Source organism: Phyllostomus hastatus, unplaced genomic scaffold (genome assembly GCF_019186645.2).
Source record: "Phyllostomus hastatus isolate PE091 unplaced genomic scaffold, TTU_PhHast_1.1 phas_contig_495, whole genome shotgun sequence".
Classification (NCBI taxonomy): Eukaryota; Metazoa; Chordata; class Mammalia; order Chiroptera; family Phyllostomidae; genus Phyllostomus; species Phyllostomus hastatus.
The window spans coordinates 3,890,374-3,910,385 of record NW_025333895.1 but is presented as its reverse complement, the minus strand read 5'-3'; the positions used below and the strand labels follow the sequence as shown (position 1 = coordinate 3,910,385).

At 65.0% G+C, this 20,012-nt stretch overlaps 2 protein-coding genes across 2 annotated transcripts in view; one reads left to right on the top strand and one right to left on the bottom strand.

Annotated features, from left to right (window-relative positions):
* The window catches only part of NIBAN2 (niban apoptosis regulator 2), a 50,943-nt gene extending 40,779 nt beyond the window's left edge, over positions 1-10,164 (top strand). Inside the window, exons 6-14 of the mRNA XM_045846258.1 lie at positions 2,905-3,020; positions 3,629-3,733; positions 3,828-3,990; positions 5,230-5,417; positions 6,311-6,466; positions 6,989-7,105; positions 7,301-7,408; positions 7,515-7,626; positions 8,136-10,164. Of these exons, the coding sequence (XP_045702214.1) occupies positions 2,905-3,020; positions 3,629-3,733; positions 3,828-3,990; positions 5,230-5,417; positions 6,311-6,466; positions 6,989-7,105; positions 7,301-7,408; positions 7,515-7,626; positions 8,136-8,728 (1,658 nt within the window). The 3' untranslated portion in view covers positions 8,729-10,164. The remainder of the gene's footprint in view (positions 1-2,904; positions 3,021-3,628; positions 3,734-3,827; positions 3,991-5,229; positions 5,418-6,310; positions 6,467-6,988; positions 7,106-7,300; positions 7,409-7,514; positions 7,627-8,135) is intronic.
* Positions 10,165-11,700: 1,536 nt separating this feature from the next.
* Positions 11,701-20,012, bottom strand: part of LRSAM1 (leucine rich repeat and sterile alpha motif containing 1) — a 36,427-nt gene continuing 28,115 nt past the window's right edge. The window contains exons 22-26 of the mRNA XM_045846512.1: positions 18,261-18,359; positions 17,230-17,361; positions 16,117-16,198; positions 13,507-13,652; positions 11,701-12,453 (exon numbers count right to left, since the gene is read on the bottom strand). Of these exons, the coding sequence (XP_045702468.1) occupies positions 12,328-12,453; positions 13,507-13,652; positions 16,117-16,198; positions 17,230-17,361; positions 18,261-18,359 (585 nt within the window). The 3' untranslated portion in view covers positions 11,701-12,327. The remainder of the gene's footprint in view (positions 12,454-13,506; positions 13,653-16,116; positions 16,199-17,229; positions 17,362-18,260; positions 18,360-20,012) is intronic.

The window sequence follows — 20,012 nt, the reverse complement described above, 5'->3', positions numbered from 1 at the left end:
CCTTCCCCCTCCCTCCTTCTCTGCACCTCCCCACTCCCAGCTTGGCCTGGCTCCACCCTCTTCAGGTTTCCAAGCTAAAGGCTGACCTGGTGGGGTGACCCCAGGCCAGGTGGAGGGCGGGGACAGGACCAGGTGGAGAACAGTCATGTTCCGGGCCCCTTGTGCACAGCGTAATGTGGTTCGGAGGAATAAATGAGTTGGTTGTGGTAGAGCACTGTGCCGGACTCTGCCGGTGCCTGGCACATAGCGAGTGCTCAGCTGGGGGAGCCGGGGGCCACCCCTTGGGTGTTTGTGCCCCGGGAAGGAGGGGTGGTGGGCAAGAGCTGCCGGGAGGGGCTCTGGAGCTGACGGGGCTGGTTTTAGAGGAGCCTTTCCCCCACCCAGAGGACTGTGGGAAAGTTCTCCGCTTCCTCAGCTCGGAGGCTGGGCCCGGAATCTGTGGAGCCTGGAATTGCTTGCTCCGCTCAGGGGGCTGCCAGGAAGTGGGGGGGATGAGTGGGGAAGGAGGCTGGGCTGGGTGGACGCCAGCTCATCCCAGGCCCCCCCTCACATCCTGCATTCCTGGAGCAGCTGGGGGTGGCGAGTGGCAGCTGGGGCACCGAGCTGAGCCCTCGGGGTGGGCCTGGGGTGCAGAGGTCAAGGCCTCTTCCTGTCTGCTGCCCAGGACTGAGGAATGCCATTTCCTCTCTCAGCTTGACCCTGAGGACCACCCTAACCCTCCCCCCACCCTGTCCCCACCCCCCTCCCCCCTGCAGGAAGTCTCCAGGTCTGGGGTCTGAGCCTGGGGCTGTGCTTTCTTGAGCCAGCAGCTGCCTCCCCGGCCACTCTCCCCACTGGGGAAAGTGGGGCTGAGAACAGCCATTCCTCAGGGGACGAGAGGGGAGGGAATGTGCGTGAGGTCTCGAGGTCTCAGCCCAGGGTCCGGGTCTTGGCGGGCTCTGGTGGCCATGAGAAAGTTCCACAGACCGGGTGGCTTAAACAATAGAAATTAATTTTGTCTCAATGCAAGAGGCTGGGAGTCCCAGACCGAGGCCGCTCCCCTTGCCCTGCGGCGGGCTGCCTTCTCCCCGTGTCCACCCGGTCCCCCTCCGAGTCCTCTGAGCGCGAATGTGTTCTGTGTCCGAATTTCCTTTTTATAAGGACACCAGTCATACTGGATCAGGGCCTAGACTAGTGACCTCATTTCACTGTAATTACCCCTTGAAGTCCCTGTCTCCAAATGCAGCCACATTCTGAAGTGCTAGGGGTTAGGGCTTCAGCACATGAATGTAGGAGAGGGGACTCACTCAGGCCTGGGGAGCGGAGCCCTCCTAAGGGCTGGGTTGGCCAGAGCCAGCGCCAGAACATCAGTGCCGCCTCCCCACGGGCCCGCCCTCCGCCTCCCCTCCCTCCCCAGTGGAAAGCACCCTGGACTGGCAGGCCTGACTGGTGCCCGTGGGATATAAATGCCCTGACGTGGGAGAGGCTGCAGGTAATGCAGAGCCTGGAGTTTTTAGGCAAACCCTGGTCTCTAGGAGACTGTGCCCCTCCTGAGAGCTTGAGGGGGTTTCTCTCCTGGCCCAGGTGGGCAGCACCCACCCCAGGGGCTCTGGATGGTGCTCTGGCTAGAGCAGCCTTGCTCTGCCCTAGTGGCTCCTGCCTGATGTCAGGTCCCTGAAGCACAGGGGAGAGCCTACCCCCGCCCCCCTACCGTTCCCGCCGCCGTCCAGGTTGCTGCCACTGTAGGGATGGGGGCTGGGCCTCAGTTTCCCCAGCCAAGCTCCCTTCCGGCTCCGACGGGCAGTGATTCCTGCGGTCGGCCGCACGTGGGAGGGGAGGAGTCCTCCGCACGCCAGAGAGGGGCTTTTTCTCTGTGGCGGTGACTCAGCCTGTAGTCATCGCAGTGGGAGCCGGGGTTTCGGAGGCACAAGCTGAGTTTCCCTTCCCTCCGCCCCGGGACGCCGCGGTCGCAGGCACTTGGCCAGGGCGGCCGCCCGATGCCTGGCTCTGCGGTGTTGAACCACGTTCTTCCCCTAGTCGGCTTTTGCAGCTTCCTGCAGCTTCTAGCCTCCCCAGCACCCAGTCTGCAGGTTCCCCGCCAGCCCGGGGGAGGCGGGCAAACTGGCCTGGGCCACCGCCACCAGCACTAATACCAAAAACAGAGAAGTGGTATTTTCTCGTCCGACCTGGACGCACAGCCGTGACCGAGGCAGACCGCGCAGCAAAAGCGAGTCCACGCCGCAGTTCCTAGTCAAGTGCCGCGCCTGCGCTGTGGCCCCGGGAGCCTCCCGGGTGCTGTGTGAGGCCAGGCCGGGTCCTGGCTCCCAGTGTTTAGAAGGGGAAACTGAGGCCCTCTCGGGTTCAGTGATCTGGAACCAGGTGTGGTAGTCCTGGTCCCACGGGCACCGTCGCGAACCACGTTCGCGCGCAGGTTGTCCGTGGCTGCAGCCCTGTGTGCCGCGTGGCAAAGAATCTACTGGGTCCTTGGCGGGAGGGTGCGCCGGCGCCTGACGTAAGAGGGCGGGGCGGGGCGGGAGGGGAACGAGGATCTCGGAGCAGCCGCCTCTGGAAGGGCGGTGGCTCTGCCACTGCTGCCCTCCGCCCTGCGGCGCTCGGCACCTGGGCAGTGGCCTGACCCCCGAGAAGTGGGGTGATGCCAGTGCCCTGTCTTGGGGTGATCGGGAGGACTTTAGGGGATAAGGAAGGTATGAGGGAGGACTGCCTCGCTGCTGTCGGCAGTGGGTTATTGCCCCCGTTGCTGCCACTGCAACTACTTCTGCCCAGTGCTGACCAGGGCAGTGGGGGTCGCAGGTGAGGGTGTGTGCGCACGTGCACGTGCGCGTGTTTGCCTGTCAGTCGGTTGGTCGTAGTGGAGGCCCCTGGGCCACCCTGCCGACCTCCTCTCTCCTTCCCTCTGCTGGGCAGGGATCCCGGAAAACTCCAAGGTGGAGGGCCCCGCGTTCACGGACGCCATCCGCATGTACCGCCAGTCGAAGGAGCTGTACGGCACCTGGGAGATGCTGTGTGGGAACGAGGTGCAGGTGAGGCCAGGAAGACTGGTAGGGAGACTGCAGCAGGCACCCCAGGGCCTGGAGGATGGGGTCGGCCCCGAGGTGGGGCTCCGGGGTGCTGCAGGTGCAGACAGAGACGAGAAGCTCGGGTTTGGACACATGCAGCCCGAGGCTAGCCATGCAGACAGAGACACTTGTTATGTTGTTCAGTTGTTTCCTGAGCGCCTGCCCGGGCCCAGGTGTCCCGACGCCACTGTGATGGGAAGGGAGGTGGCGCTGGACCTCATGGAACTCACTGTCTAGTGGGAGGAACAGACATTTGACAAATGAACACGCACACACTTCTGTGCACAGCCAAGGCATGGGGGCAGGGGAGGGGTGTGGTGTTCCAGACAGGAAGGTGGCATATGCAAAGGCCCTGGGGTGTCATCTCTGGCTCCGAGGATCCTGCAGGACACCCAAGCAGATAAGCTGAGACCTGTGGGAAGGCCACTCAGGAGACAGGGTACTGGAGTCATGGAAGAAAGGGCCAAACCCCAAGGAGGTGGGGGCTACAGTGGCCGTCCTTGGTGGAACATGGAGATGAGCATGCCCGGCCAGCCTCCAACCCCTGTCCCGGCTGTGCTTCCTGGCCCTAGATCCTGAGCAACCTGGTGATGGAGGAGCTGGGCCCTGAGCTGAAGGCAGAGCTTGCCCCACGGCTGAAGGGGAAACCACAGGAGCGACAGCGGCAGTGGATCCAGGTGCGTGGCTTGGGCTTGGGGGTGGGGGCTGCAGGCTTGCAGCTGGCCAGCCCCCTCAGCCCAGAACTGACACCGCATCTCGGCCCACCCACAGATCTCAGACGCCGTGTACCGCCTCGTGTACGAGGAGGCCAAAGTGCACTTCGAGGAGGTGCTGTCCAAGCTGCAGCTGGCACGGCCAGCCATGGAGGCGGTCATCCGCACCGACATGGACCAGATCATCACCTCCAAGGAGCACCTGGCCAGCAAGATCCGAGGTAGGCAGGCCGCCCACCCGCCTCGTCCTGGGTGGGCAGACCCGCTGGGCCCTCCTGTCTGTTTCAGAGATCCCTGTCCATTTCATAGTGGTGGCCTCATGCACTGATTTCTTTTTAAAAAATCAGAATCACGTCTGAGCCATTGCTTTCTAGTCCCCGTAGGTTGGTTTGGGCTGTTGTTTCTATAAACCCAGATCTCGAGGCCTCGGTGTTTGCCCAGGAGGTTCAGCCTGCTGCGCCTCTTGGGTCGACCGCACGTCTCCGCGGGTCGCGTTAGCAGACGTCGGCCGGACTTGGTGATGATTCACGTTCACCAAGTCGGACTTTTCCAAGTCAGCGTCTGCCCCTTCCCGTGCCCGGCCAGATGGGGTCCTGTTGCTCCCTCGGCGCCACGATGTGGCCAGAGTCACCGGTTGCCTGCGAGCTAGTCTTCGCTGGCCGTGTTCACAGAGAGGATAGGACCCCAAGAGTTGCCACTTACTCTGTGGAACGAACAAGCCTAGCTGGGCAGAGAGGGAGGGACGTCAAAGTCCCCCAGGTCAGAATGTCCTGGAGATGGTCCCTGTTCACAGGGACACGACCTTTTGCGTGGTCCCGCTGAGCCAGGCCACGCCATTCCCGGCCAGGGCTGGGCTCAGTCTTTGTAAAACCCAGAGGCTCGTGGAGACTGCTTAAGTGTTTCCCATTTCTTTTTCTTTTTTAAAAAAGATTGTATTTATTTACTTTTCGAGATGGGAAGGGAGGGAGAAAGAGAGGAAGAGAAACACCGGTGTGTGAGAGACCACGCGCCCCCTACTGGGGACCTGGCCCACAACCCAGGCATGTGCCCTGACTGGGAATCGAACCTGTGACCTTTCAGTTCAGAGGCCCATGCTCAGTCCACTGAGCCACATCAGCCAGGGCTCCCGTTTCTTAAAAAACAACTGGGCGAGCCCCCCCGGAAGGTGTCTTTCCTGCCTCTCGCTGAGCAGAAAGCCTCCCGCACCTCCACAGACAGCAGGCTTCCCAGTTTCCTGGGGCCAGTCTCGGGAGACCCTCTCCTGTTGGCTGCACAGGTTTATCGTCTTCACTGTCACTAGAATCGGCGTCTGCTGCTGTTGTCCCCGGTGGTTTTCTCTAAAGAAATAACCTGACCGCTCGCCTTTCGCCCCGGGGCCTGGGGTGGCTGGGAGCTGCTCCTGGGGGGCGGGGGGGGGGCGGATGCTAGCTAACCAGCTCCCCCCACACCCCCGGGCGCAGCCTTCATCCTCCCCAAGGCGGAGGTGTGTGTCCGGAACCACGTCCAGCCCTACATCTCGTCCATCCTGGAGGCCCTCATGGTGCCCACCAGCCAGGGCTTCACCGAGGTGCGGGACGTCTTCTTCAAGGAGGTCACGGACATGAACCTGAACGTCATCAACGAGGGTGGCATTGACAAGCTGGGCGAGGTGAGGCCGCCTCCTCCCTTCCCTTCCCCTCCCCTCTCCTCCTGGAGGAGCCTGTAAACAGGGTCCGAGGGGCTGAGTGCGTGAGGCTGAAGCTGTTGGCTGTCCTGTGGGGGGCCGGCAGCTGGAGGGCAGGGGGAACCTAACGCCCTGCCACTGGCCTTTATAAGCCAAGTGGGTTGCTAAACTGCGAAAGGACTGAACAGGGAAGGGAGGGAGGGAAGGAGGAAGAGAAGGGAGGAGGGGAAGGGAGGGGGGAAAGGCCGGCCTCCGACATGCGCGCGTAATCGTCAGGGAGAGTGAAATGCGTGTGCGCTGTTCCGTGCGCCCCACAAACAGCCCAGCTCCCCCGCTGCTCCTCAGTTGGCTGGTTCTCGGGGCCGATGCCCTGCCACAGACCCCCTCTGGGGCACTCGGCTGCCTGGAGCCCCACCTGGCTCCAACTGAGGAGGAGCACCTGGTTGTCAGGTGCAGATAGAATTGGTCCTGTAACCTAGCCTCCTTTTCCATACCTCAAATTGGAGAGTCCACAGACCATAACAATCATGGCATTTGAGAATCAGCAAGAACCTTAGTGATCTCGAGAAACTACCTGATTTTGAGGCTGAGCACCCTGAGGCTCAGAGAGCGTGTGCCTGCCCAAGGCCACCCAGTGTACCCCCGGAGGCGCAAGAACCCTCTCTCGGCACCCAGGTCGTGTGGCTGAACCGCGTGCCTCCTGCCTTCAGACCCCATCCTGTGTCTCTCGGGCGCTCCGTCCCCGGCGGCCTTCCCGGGGGCCGGGGCCAGCCCGAGGCCCCCGCCTCCGAGGGCCCAGGGAGGTGTGGGTCTGGGGGAGCTGCCTGGTCTCTCGGGTGGCCCCAGCTCAGGTCCCACGTGTCCCCGCCTCCCTGCAGTACATGGAGAAGCTGTCGCAGCTGGCCTATCACCCCCTCAAGATGCAGAGCTGCTACGAGAAGATGGAGCCCCTGCGGCTGGATGGGCTGCAGCAGCGTTTCGACGTCTCCAGCACGTCCGTGTTCAAGCAGCGCGCCCAGATCCACATGCGCGAGGTGTGTCAGGGGCCGCTGCCCCCCCACAGTCCCGTCTCCCATCTCCGGGGAGGGCCCCGCTGTCCGGCCCCAGCCTCCTCGGGAGCTGCCCTGCAGCCCCACGCAGCCCCGAGTGCCCTCCTGCTCTGGCCTCGAGGGCTCACCCATTTGTTCGGAACACCTGTCCGCCTGCTCACCTGGCTAATTCCAGCTCATCTTTCTGGTCTCAGCTTAGAGACCCCTTCCTCCACACAGCCCTCTCTGCGCCCCAGGCCCCTTCCTGCAGGGCCCGGGGCCTCTGTGTCCTAGTTCCTTGAGGCAGGGCCTGGCCCCCATGGGCCGGTCACGTCCATGTGCCGGCGTTGTGCCAGCACACAGCGGGCACCAGCGAGGTGAGGGCGTGAGCACAGCGAGTGGGCGCACAGGCCCCCCACTCCCCCCACCCTGGGCAGGCATGGGACGGCTGGCCGAGCCCCTCAGAGGCGTGGAGGAAGGGGCTGCGGTCACTCCGGGGCCTTCATGTGCCCGCGGTGTGCCCCACAGCAAATGGACAACGCCGTGTACACCTTCGAGACCCTCCTGCACCAGGAGCTGGGGAAGGGGCCCACCAAGGAGGAGCTGTGCAAGTCCATCCAGCGGATCCTGGAGCGGGTGCTGAAGGTGAGTGAGCGGCCCCGCCCCGAGCCCAGTCCCCGGGCCGGCCCCAGGCCGGCTGCCCCTGCAGGAGGCGCCACTCACCCGCTTGTGCAAATCGGGACACTGGGACTCAGGTCGGACCCCTGGCCTTCCGCCCTCCTGCGGGGGGCCGGTGGAGCCGCTGCCTCAGAGCCCCTCGCTTCCGCTCTTCCCTGGCAGAAGTACGACTACGACAGCAGCTCCGTGCGGAAGCGCTTCTTCCGGGAGGCGCTGCTGCAGATCACGATCCCGTTCCTGCTCAAGAAGCTGGCTCCCACCTGCAAGTCGGTGAGCGGCCCCGCCCCCTCCCCGGCGGGGGCGGGGGGGGCCTGCGGGCCCTCTCGCCCCGAGGCCCTCACCGCCCCTCTCTGCCCCGTGCCCGCCCGCCCTGCAGGAGCTGCCCCGGTTCCAGGAGCTGATCTTCGAGGACTTTGCCAGGTTTATCCTGGTGGAGAACACGTACGAGGAGGTGGTGCTGCAGACGGTCATGAAGGACATTCTGCAGGGTGCGTGCCGGCCCCCGCCCCCCGGGAGGGCCAGTGCGGAGCTGGGTGGGGGGCGCCCCCTCTGCCTTGGCTGCTGCAGGGACTCGTGTGGCCGGGAGGGCGGAGGAGGCGGCCCAGAGGTCTTTCTGGTGCGGTCAGTGAAGCTGCAAAGAAAATCGTGAGATTTATGCCTCTGGGCCTTGGGGGCTCCTGTGAACTGTGTGGCCACGGGAAGTGGGGCTGAGTCTCTGTGCCTTCGTTCCTCTGTGGGTCCTTGGCACTTTGGGGAGGGTCAGACGAGTGACAGGGTGACATGGTGGTGACCAGCTTGGGCTTGGGCTAGGATCACGGCTCCTCCTTCCTAGCAGTGAGGCCTGGCCCAAGTCATGTCCCAGTGACAGTGTCCCCTCAGGCTCGGGGGAGGCCTGGTGGGGAGGGTGCAATGCTGGCATTTGGGGACAGTGAAGGGTGTGGTGGCGGCTGTGGCCCCCCCTGGCAAATGTCCTGAAGTTGCTCATTGGGCCCCGCAGCCGTGAAGGAGGCCGCCGTGCAGAGGAAGCACAACCTGTACCGAGACAGCGTGGTCCTGCACAACAGCGACCCCAACCTGCACCTGCTGGCCGAGGGCTCGCCCATCGACTGGGGCGAGGAGTACGGTGGCGGTGGCAGTGGGGACAGCGGCAGCCCCGGCGCCCGAGTCCCGGAGGCAGCCACCATCTCAGAGAAGCGACGGCGTGCCAAGCAGGTGGTGTCCGTGGTCCAGGACGAGGAGGCCGGGCTACCCTTGGAGGTTGGCTCTGAGCCCGTGTCACCCGCGTCCGTGGACAGTGTCACTGAGCTCCGTGGCCTGCTGGCCCAGAATCTGCGGGCCGAGAGCCCCCCGCCGGCAGCTCCCCTGCTCAACGGGGCCCCTGTGCAGGAGAGCCCCCAGCCCGAGGCCCGCCCTCAGGCCCCCTCACCGCCTGCCTCGCCGCTCCGGCAACTCCCACCTGGAAAGGCCGTGGACCTCGAGCCTCCCAAGCCCAACGACCAGGAGACTGGGGAACAGGTGTCCAGCCCCGGTGGCTGTCCCCGCATCCACACCACCACCGAGGACAGCGCAGGGGTGCAGACTGAGTTCTAGGCGGGTCGCCCCCGAGCTTCTGTTGGACCAGGCACACGGGCCCCTCCCTCCGAGGCGCCCTGCAGGCGCGGGTCTGCGCCTCCGGTGCGGGCAGGGCAGGGCGGGGCGGGGCTGGCGTGGCACCTCTGGGGCCGGGCAGGGGTGGGCCCTTCCGAAGTCACTTTATTGGGTTCGGTCATTCTTCGTTGCTCCGTCTTCTCTTTTGTGGGGTGAACTTGGCTTTCCTGCTTGTGCTGGGAGCTGAGTGTAGCTGAGGGGCTGGGGAGCGCCCGGGGGTCCCGGGTCTCCGGGTCCTCCCTTCCTGCCGTTCTCCTGTGGCCTGTTTCCCTCGGGGGCTTGCCATCCTTGCACAGAGGGAGTTAAAGGCACCGTCTGCCGTGACTCAGAGCCCATGAATTCCCTCCCCTGTCGCCACCAAGGGCTCGCTGGAACTGGAAACACAGAGTGCTGGGCCCATCTTCTGCTCGTGCAGGCTGGGCCCGGAGGCCTCACGCCCGACCCCGGGGGAGGGGAGGTGCAAGGACGGTGTCTTCAGGCTGGGGTTGCTGGGGGGAGGGCTGCCACAGGAAGGGGGATGGGCCTGCAGGCCTGGGGTTGGAATGCAAAGGCCTGGAATGTGCTGGTCGGGGCGAGGAAGTGCGAGGAAGGGTTGCAGGGGAGCCCAAGGCCGGAGGGCAGAGGGGGCACCGCTGGAGGCCAGGCAGGCCTCAGGCCTGTGTCCCCACCTCCAGCTGCAGTGGTCGCTCTCCTTCCGCTCGGTGCCGGGGCCCTGTCTTTGGGGGTCCCTCGGTGCCCACACGCACTTTGCTCAGAGGGTGGGTTTGGTAGGTGTGGACTCTTGTCTTCCGTGGGCCACCTCCAAGGTACGTGCTGTCCACCGAGGGGGCCGGCAGGGCTCCTGAGGGGCCGCCGCTCCGAGGATTTGGGGTCAGGCTGTGGTGTGGCCCTGCTGCCTGATGCACCGCGTCACCTCGCCCTGAACATTCCAGGCCCCCTTTCAAATGTGAGTCATCGGGGCCCAACTGTCTTCCTTCTGCTTCTTGTCCCTGGGGGTGGCAGCTGAGCCGGGGCAGCCCCCAGGCCCCACTGCTGCTGCTTTGAATGGAGGCTAGCAGGGCAGAGCGGGACCCTTTCCCGGGTCCTCTGGCAGGGCCCCCACCCGGCCCTGCACCCTCCATCCCTTTAACCTGCTTCCTGGGGCCAGGGCCTCGGACCCCCAGGACGTGAGGCAGTGGCTGGTGCTCAGGGTCCCCCAGTCCGCCCCAGCCCTAATCTCAGACACCTCACCAACCTCTGATACCAACACATTCCGTCTTGAGATGCTGTCCTCTTGTGCCTTTTGGGGTTTTCCAGTCATTCTCCCCAGATATTGTATTAAAAATATTATGCAAATTGTTTAAGCTCTACTAATCAATAAATGCTTTATTTAAAGCCTACGGCCTGTGTGTGGTGCTGGTGGGGGGCCTGGGCCGGGGGCCGCGTCTAGCAGGCCTGTCCATGCACCGTGGCTTCCCGGGCTCGCTGACCGGGCCCCTCTGGGTCAGGGTTCTTCTGTGATCCCACTGAACAGAGGGGGAAACTGAGGCTCCGAGAGGCGATGCAGAGTACGTAGGCGACTGGCCTGCGGTCCGCCCAGGCGGCTCCCTCAGCTGGGTCTGTGCAGGGCACTCCCCCGGGACCCGGGTGGCCGGCCGAGAGGTTCCCATGGCCTCAGGGCCACGTGACCCCAGGGCACCCACGGCAGGGGTGGGCCTGGGCTCGTGCTGGGTCCGACCAGCGACGCCAACGTTTTCACGACACCTGATCACACGGCTGGTGTGGTGCCATCAGTCACCGAGTCACTGACGTGTGAACTGAGGCCCCAGAAGGTGGGGAACCTTGGCTGAGGTGGTGAGGGCACAGGGACCCCCACCCCACACAGAACTGGTGGGGATGGGTTGCCTCATCCGTGTGTACAAACGAGTCCCTCTGGGTGGGATGGCGGCCAGGCACCGTGAGGAGGTGCTGACTTCCTTAGCATGGGCCCGTCCACGGTGGCCAGTGGCCGAGAGCTTGTTGACAAGGGCTGGGTGTGAAATAGCAGGGGCTACGGGACCAGGACGGGACTCGCCTGTGGTCGGGGGCACGTCACTAACTCTGCCTCGGGCTCCGCGCCTGCGGACAGTGCTCACCGGCGTGCTCTCCCCCAGGGCCAACGCCCACCTCAGGCCCCAGTCTCCCCTCTTGGCCAAGAGGAGTCCCAAAGGGTGGCGGTGGGGGGGAAGGGACCATCAAAGGTCCCCAGGGGAGAAGACATCACGGGAAGAGGCCCAGGGCTCTTTGTGCCACCCCCAGGGCCGGTCCTTCGCATCCAGCGGGCTCCTGACACAGCACCTAGGGTGAGCACTCAGCACCTCCTGGTGGCCACCGGCCTACGCCAGGGCTCCCTCATGCCCCCTGTTGAATGGGTGGGGAAATTGCCTGGATGGCTGGCCCGGGGCGGTGGGAGACAGCCAGTGGCAGAGCCCCGCGCCCGAGCAGGCCTGCCTCTAGCCCAGAGAACAAGCTGCCCTCGGCTCAAAACCATCTGCCAGGAAAGGCACAATAATGTGCAACCCTACAGCAAGGGCAAGGCACACGGCTCCCGGGACAGCCGGCACAGCCCCGCGGTCCAGACTCAGCGCTGCCGCGTCCCCGAGGCACCATCCTGGGCGCCCAGCCCCCTCGGCCTGGGCTCACTCGTCAGGGGTGACAATGGCGTAGCGCACAGGTGGCCGACCCAGCACGACCTGCTCGGAGGGCTGTCCTGCCCTTCTCCCCAGGCCCCGCCTCTCCACCCCTGGGGGTAGGTTTGCGGAGCTCCCCGTCCCGGAATGTCTCCACCTCCCCTCCTCTGACCGAGGTGCAGGCCCCTCCTGGCCCCACCGGGGCCCTCGACCCTCCCTCTCCCCAGGCTCCTCGAGGACCCAGTGATGACTCTGAGGAAGCAGCTGGAGAGGGGTTTATTGACATGGACGCTCCTGGTTTGGGTCTGCAAAGCTCATCACCTGCCCCTGAGCTGGAGAGCAGAGGGGCCCAGAGCAGTGGGGGCAGCAGCGAGGGGGGTGAGGGGGGGCTGCTGTTGCTCTCGGTGCAAGGTCTGCACCGAGCACCTTCCAGCCACTTGGGGGACCTCAGAGCACGCCTGTGGTGGCCTGTGGCCGCCCCTCCCCGCAGCTGGGACAGCACTGTCTATGTCCCCCCGGTTAGGAGGCTGAGGCTCCTGCAGGGACAGGGGCCCCCACAGTCCGCTGGGAGGTGGCAAAGCCACCCTGGCCAGGACCCCAGCCGTGGCTCCGAGGGCGGCACAGCTGCACCGCCACGCCCAGAGCCTTCCGGGTGCCACGAGGGATCCCCACTCTTCTGTCACAGGACTCGGGTCATCGGTCAGGAGCACGTTCTGCCCCGGCCCAGCAGTGCTTGGAGGTCAAGGGTGGGGGCACCCTCCCAGGCTGTGGGGCAGGGCCCAGGACGAGAGGGGGCCTTACTCGTGTGGGCAGAGCAGGGGCACGCTGGAGCCCCGGGCCTGTGGCGGGGGGTGTGGGGCTGGGGCCGGGGCCGGGCCGGGGCCAGGCCGGCGCTCAGCTGCGGTGGTAGATCCGGAGGCGCTGGGCGATCTCCTGGCGGCACAGCGGGCAGGTGCGCAGCGGCTGGCAGCACTGCGGGCAGCAGCAGACGTGGCCACAGTTGAGGAAGATCACCTGCGCCTGGGGAGAGAGCGGGAGTGTCTGGGCGCTGCCACCGATGGTCGTCCCCGCCCACTCGGCCGCTCCGGGGCCACAGCCCACAGGCTGCGCAGGCAGGCGAGAACCCGGCCCGTCCTTCCATCCTTCCGGCAGCAGTTCGGCGCGACTCCTCCTCGTTCTGTGAAAATTCCATCCATCCCCACAGGCCCTGCCCCTTTGTCTCTAAAACAAAACTGCACTATATTCCCGACGTTTCACTCCTGGCCTTCCCTGCCTGCCACCCGCCTGGGCAGTCCCCATGCCCCCGCGGGGGACAGCAGCAGCAGTGCCGCTGGCTGCAGGGCCTCACGGTTCGACCCCGCCCCGCGGGCTTCCCAGTCGGCGTGGCTTTGGATGCCCTTGCCCAGCCCCTGGGTGTAAAGCAACCCTCGCATCGCGGCTCAGGAGCCTCGCCCTTGCATTGCTGCCGCATCTCCGTGTTAGGGATGCATCACGCAGCGGCCGTCACCAGGGCCATGCCCCCAGTTGGGTCCGAGGCCGCTCAGCACAGCACTGTTTGTGGTAACACGGGATGGGAAGCCCGCCCACGGGGCTCACACGCAGAAATTCGGTTAAATTTATAGCCAAAGAGTGAGGCCTGCCCTGGGGCTGGTAAAGACCTCGGGGTCATCGGACGCTGTACCCTGCTGGCCCTTTCTAAGGGGACCGCGTGGCGGAGGGAGGGGTGGATTTTAATCTTGTGTGCTGTGTTGTTCAGTTTTTACAGTAAGGGTGAATTTTGTTGTCCTTTTTTTTTAAAGATAGTTTTAAAATAGCCTCTTTCAGAGGAACATATATTGTTGATATTGAACAACTTGGAAAGTTTTCCTTAGTGTGTTTGTTAAGTAGGGAAAAACCCTCTTCTGAAGAGAAGGCCCAGAAAATGGCGTCAGCATCGCTCGTGTTTGGCCCGTGGGGTCAGGGGTCACCGTCATTTCCCGCAGTGGCCGCAGCTCCTGGCGCACACAGCACACTCAGAGCAAGACTGCCGCGGGGGGGGGGGGCAGGGGGTGTGAGGCACGGCCGCGGACTCACCTCCCGCTCCAGGCACACGACGCACTCCGACAGCGGCACCTCTGGCTCTGCGGGGGGTGCCGATGGCCTCACCGGCTCGGGGGGCCCCTCAGGGGCAGTGGGCTCCGGGGCCCCGAGGCCCTCTTCCTGGGGTGGTGTCAGCAGCTCTGTGGGGACCAAAGAGCCTGAGCCAGGGTCACGCCCAGTGGTCCCAGACCCTAGCGGATGGCCCAGGTCCTGCTGCCCCACGTGGCCAGTGCGCCGGGAGGTGAGGGGCCCTCTGATCTCAGAATTGGGGGACGGGCCGCCTTGCCACGCACCCTCGTGTCCCTCCTCCCTGAGTCTCGGTCCCCACCTGTAAGACAGGCGCCCTGGGACGCTGGCAGGGAGGGGTCTCTGAACCCGAACATCCCCTGGGTCCTCAGCAGCCGCCCTGCAAGCCGGGCTCTGCCGCTTTCGGAGATGAGGAATTGGAGCTCAGGGAGGGGAAGCCACTTGCCCGGAGCTGCGGGGCCATCTGGTGGCGGAGCCGCGGCGCAGGAGCCCCTGGTCAGGAGCTCTGGGGTGGACCTGGCCCCCCTCTCAGCTTCTCCGCCGCTGGCCACCGCCCATCAGGGCTCGGAGGGGCAGGAAGGGGAGGGGGAGGTCCCTGTGGCTGGTCCCTCCCACCCCGGCAGAGCCCCCCTCCGGCCCCCACCCCCCACCCCGTGCCCACTGCTCTGCCCTGGGGCCAGCACCCAGCCCTGGAGCTGGCATCGGAACGGGCCCTTACAAAAGGCAGCCCCTCTCACCACCCCGCGACAGCCCCCCGACAGCCCCAAGTGTGTCCTCAGCCCCGACCCCCACCCTGACCTCAGTGCCTGTTCCATTCCATCTGTGGTTTGAACTACAGATAGTATTCTTTATAATTGAAAAAGCCCCTGAAGATCTGAAAAAGGCTACACAACACTTGATTGACACTCCAAGGGTGTCAGGGGGCCCCAGACCAACCGGGTACAGAGCCCCCCTCTATTTAATGCACCACCGGTTGGGTCCTGGGAGCAGTGGCAGAGCCAGTGGGAGAATTCCCGAGGATTTCCCATCCCTTCTGGAGCTTAGAAGGAACCCCCCCACCACAGCCACTTCCCTGCGGGGTGGGCGTGACCTGGAAGGAGCCCGAAGCAGCTGGGGCACCCCACACGGACAGTGGGGACATTCTGAGAGGGGGCCCCGCTCCCGCCAGCCCCAGGTTCGAGGGAGACGACGAGAGGCAGCCGCTCTGGATGCTGCAGGGGCTTGGGGTTAAAGGGCACCTTCGACTCCTGCCTGAGGGAGGTTAGTCTGTCAGGGCCTGGGTGACCAAGTCCTGACACCCAACTCCTCTGACCTCCACTCCGAGAGCGAGAGCAGGGTCAGAGCTGGGGGAACAGACATCTGGGAGGTGTCTATGTTGCACGGTGCTTGGTATTTAAGGACTGGAAGTTTAATGAGTTTTTCTTGGATAGAGCCAGTCCCTGGAGTACAACTGGCTGGAAGGCTGGAGCCTGCAGCTGGCCCAGCGCTGCCCCAGCCCCGGCACCCAGGGGCCCAGGGCCTCCACCCAGTGGGGCAGCCCGAGCTCCCGCCTCCCCCTGCAGCCTCTGCCCCTCACAGGCCCTGCCTGAGGCTGGCTGTCCCGTGGGCTTGCCCAGCCCCGCCATCCGCCCTCTCCTTCATCCTTTTTCTGGGTCCCGGCATCCTTCCCCTTGTCAAGGCCCCTGGGTCCCTTCTCAAGGGGGCAGCAGAGCCTATGGTTCAGCCATTCGCCAGCTCTGGGGTGTTACGAGAGATGCGCTAACCTCTCTCTGCCTCGGTTTCCTCACCCCTCAAACGGGGATGACACCACTGCCCCCCCGATGGGGTTGGAACAGAGGTGACAGGACATGGTACACGCAAAAGGGTCAGCAGGTGCCTGGCACCGGGTCCTGCTCGGGACACAGGGGGCCTGTTTCCCACGCCAGCCCCTGCATCAGCCACAGCACCGGCCTTCCCCTGGCCTCCGACGGGGGCGGGGGGGGGGCACCTTCCTGGCCCTTCACAGCCCGTCCCGAACACCTTCCTGCAGACACGCCCCAGGCCCACTCTTGGGCACTGGGCACAGCTGGTTTCCCCTTGATCCCAAGGGTCCTGGGTGCGTGGCTCCAGCGTCTGCAGGCTGCGTGTGGGGAAGGCGCGGGACCGGGAGCCAGGAGGGCCCCCAGCTGCTTCGAGGAAACTTCCTTCCGTGTGGCCTGTTTTCCTCATGGGTGAGTCCTGTCCCTTTAGGAGGAACTTTCAGGACTGGCAGGGCTGGAACCAGCCTTTACTCCTATCCACTTTTTAAAAAAAATACTTTACTTTTTTTTTTTTAGAGAACAGGGAAGGGAGGGAAAAAAAGCATCGACTGGTTGCCTCTCGCATGCCCCCAACCTGGGCTCTGGGCTACAACCCGGGCACATGCCCTGGCCGGGAATCGAACCAGTGACCTTTCGCTGTGTGGGACGATGCCCACCCCCCTGAGCAGCCGCCCGGTCGGGGCGGGGCTAGAGCAGCTTTTAGCGCTCCACCTGAGAGGCAAGCAGAGGAGCGCCCCCACCCACGGCCCACCCACCCACGAGGCGTTGGTACCGGTACCTGGCCGGGTCCGGGCCGCATCCAGCAGCTCCTGGGCTCTGCGCGGGATCTCGCGCTGCAGGCCGGCCTCCGAGACGCCCATCTGCAGGGGGCCGAGAAGAGCAGGCTGTGGCCCGGCTGGCGGGAGCCGTTCGCACCGCCCAGGGCCACGGGGGCTGCCTCGTTTCTGGCCGCCGGCACCTTCGGCTGGAAACGTGGAGGCCTGCCCGGGGCCCGGCCTGCCTGGGCTCCCGGTCAGTGTGGTGGAGGGGGAAACTGAGGCCCAAAAGGAAGGCAACCGTGCTGAGGTCCCCCTTAGCTAACAGGTGCTCCCCCTGGGCCAGGGACCGTGCCGACAGCTTCACCCGCGCGACCTCACGGCACCCTCACGAGGACCAGTGTGCCAGGAGCCCCCGTCACAGCTCATGAGGACGAGACCCAGCTGCCGAGAGGCCGCAGCGGCAAATCACCCGAGTGCGAGGGCCTGGGCTCGGCCGTCTTGGCTCCCACGCAGCCCTCCCGTCTAGGGACAGCCCGCAGGGCCCCGCAGTGTGCAGAGCGGTCAGCGCCCGGCCCCCGGCCCCACACCGCCTGGCGTGAGGCCTGGTTCTGCCGGGCGACTCGGGCAAACGACCCCAAGCGTGCGTCTGCCTCCCCACCCGGGAGACGCTGACAGGACGCCGCCCGCTGGCCGGGCTGTGGGCAGCATTCCCTGAGCCCGAGTGCGAGAAGTGCCCGGACGGCCCCGGCACTGGCGAGCGCTACAAAGACGTGACCTTTCATCGTGACGCGGCTCCTCTGAAGAACAAGCGAGTCAGTGCAACGCACCTGAACGCAACCAGGCTCGGGTGGGGTCGGCCCCGGACTTGTCTCTGACCGTCAACGCAAAGACCCAATCCGAGCAGGTGGGGGTCCAGGTCGGCGGGACCCACATCCCTGGATTTTCTCAGCCACGGGCACGTGGGGCCCACCTGGCCAGTGGGGGCAGACGGGGCAGGTGTGCGGGCCCCCCGGAAGCCAGGAGGCCCCAGGCCACTGGCCGAGAGCCGGCCTCAGTAGGAACTGCGAGAAGGGTGGGCCGGTGCTTGGCCGGGCTGGGCCCCCCCAATCCCCCGAGAGGAGGGTGCTGCCCACCTTGGCCAGGTCCCCGGGGCTCATCCGGCTCAGCGTGTCCAGCGAGACGCGGTGGTGCGCAAAGATGGGCAGGTAGTGCTCGGCCGCCAGCTCCGCCAGCAGGGCCGCCAGCTGGCGCTCCATGCCTTCCTCCTGCACGAGCACAGCCCAGGGCCCCGCGGGCAGGGCGGAAAGGAAGACGCCGTTACTGACAGCGGCAAACAGAGGGTCTGCACGTACAGGAGAGGAGAGATGCGCTCTCCGAAGTTTTCCTACAAACACGCACGTGTGTGCACAAAGAGATAACTGTACGGGAAGTTCACTGCCGCTGAGTTTGCACACTCGAAGTCAGTGAGCAGCGTGAGCGCCCCTCGGGGGGGGGCTGCTTAGAGAAGCGGGGGTTCGTCCGCGTGCTGCCCACTACACGGATGTCTGGGGACAGGGAGGGCACCTGTGCCTGTGTAGGCCTGGATATCCGCCTGCCACTGTTACAGAGTAAAAAAGAAGTGGCCAAATAGTGTGTATAGAAAGACTCCATTTTTATTTAAGGTTAAAAAAAGCGTGCAGCCCTGGCTGGCGTAGCTCAGTGGATTGAGCACGGGCTGTGAACCAAAGCATCACAGGTTCGATTCCCAGTCAGGGCACATGCCTGGGTTGCAGGCCACGGCCCCCAGCAACCGCACACTGATGTTTCTCTCTCTCTCCCCCCCCTTCCCTCTCTAAAAATAAATAAATAAAATCTTTTTAAAAAAGTGTGGGGAGAGGGAGGGAGACGGGGGGGGGTCACACATCCGTCTGACGCACGGCAGGTGCTCAGAGACAGCGCTGTCACCTGCCTGCGCTGGTGGGCATGGCGGGCCCCGGCCCACGTGGGCTCGCGGGCTCTGCGGCACAGGCCATCTGCTCCTCACCGGAGCGAGCCCTCCCCCTCTCCCACTGCCGTCCCGCCGGGGGTCTCGCGCGGGACCCGGCAGGGTGCCCCTGCGGCAGAGGGGGCCCTCTGAACGGAGGCCCGCGGGGCTCCCGGCGGGGCGGGCACTACCCGTCCTTACCTGCAGCTTCAAGGACAAGGGTTTCTGGTTCAAGAGGCGTTGATACTGAATCAGCCAGTAGTTTTCCTGCTTGGTTTCGCTTTTGGCTTCTAACTCCGTCTGCCAAGAACGAAGCAGATGCTGTTGGTTACAGATCGGCAAACAAAAACGACGATGACGGTGATGGCCGTGAGCTCTGCTCCCCTGAGCACGGGGTGGCGCTCGGCACCTCCCCGACGACTCCCCACACACCTGCATTGCTTCACCACAGAGGCAGGGAGGGCAGCGAGCGCCACTCCGCCGGCGCCCCACTCAGTGCCGAGACGGATCTCACAGGTGGTGCACCACACCTGGCGGGGGCCTGAACCCGGGCTGCTGACCCCTGGCACCTCGCTTTGCGCACCACTGGTCTGGAGGGACACCGCCTCGTCCACTTGTGGGAACAGCGAAGCACTAAGCAGCTACCGCCGCCTCCCACAGAGCTCAGGCTGATCTTCTGGGTGCCAGGCAGGGACAGAAATAGGGTCCTGAGGACACCTCCAGCTTCTGGCCTGCCCTGCCCTGCCCTGCCCTGCCCAGCCCAAGCTGGGGGATCACAAACACCCTGTGGAAGCGGACTCCTTCCTTCCGTCGTTCAGCAACACTCCCCGAGCGCTGTCCTGGGCTGGGCGCTGCGCTAGGCGCTGGGGACAGAGCAGGGAAGGAGTGACCCTAGCAGCAGCTCACGCAGGCAGAGCACTGTGCGCCGCCCTGTGCTGTGCCCCGTGCTGTGCCGAGAGGAGCCATCGCACGTAATTCTTGTATCTGTGAAACAGGCTGGACCGCAGGAGCGGAGAGCCCGAGGTTCAGAGTGGTCAGCAGCCTGCTCAAGGTCTGAGAGCTGCCCGGGCCGGGGCCGGGATCCAGCCCCGGGTCTGGGGCCTGCTCTCTGAACACCTGTGCCGGCCCAGCCCGGGCTGCAGCTGCACCCTGGGGCCAGGTGCGCGGGGCAGCGGGCCTCCAACCCGGGCACTGCCCCCGTGCCCTTGGTGGCCACTCCTGGGCCTTGCCGAGCTGGGCCCCCTCTTCTGGACGTGGCCCTCCCTGGGCTGTGGACATACCTCTCTTCTGGAACCTATGACCCTGACACTCACGCTCTGCTGAGGCAGTGCCTCTCCCCAGAGAGTCCCTGAGGGTAGGAACACAGACACAGCCTGTGGCCGCCCTGCACAGTGTCCGCATCGCTACAGTTTGTAGACGGCGGCAGCCAGGCACTGCGAGGGGAGGGCAGCTTCTGATTAGCACAGACGGGGGGGGGGGGGGCACTGGGGCCCGAGTAGCAGCTGGCCTCGTCTTCTCGTGCCCTGCCCAGGGCCCGCCCACGGGCGGCAGTGGCGATGCCACAGCTGGCGGGCTGGCCAGCCTCCGTCCTCGCCGCCCAGGCGTGCCCAGGGTCTGCAGGACACGGCCCAGCCCGCCACTTAAATGGGGCCCTGCCGCCCCGACCATGTGCTGGCGCCAAACCCCTTTGGGAACAGAGTACCAGTGGGCAGCCCGCTCAGAGGCTTATTCCAGGGCCTGCACTGGACACAGCAAGTCCTCTCCTGGGCACCTGCCCTGAGCAGACGCTCAGCTGTTCTCAAACACCTAGCTACGAAGACGGTCAGAGGGCGGTGCCTAAAACGTCAAGGGTGGGAAGGGGACTCGATGCTTAGCAGTGGCTGACTGGGCGGGACCCCGGTGCCCAACCCCGGTGCAGCCTGGGAAAGAACGCCGAGGAGCACGTGAGTGACA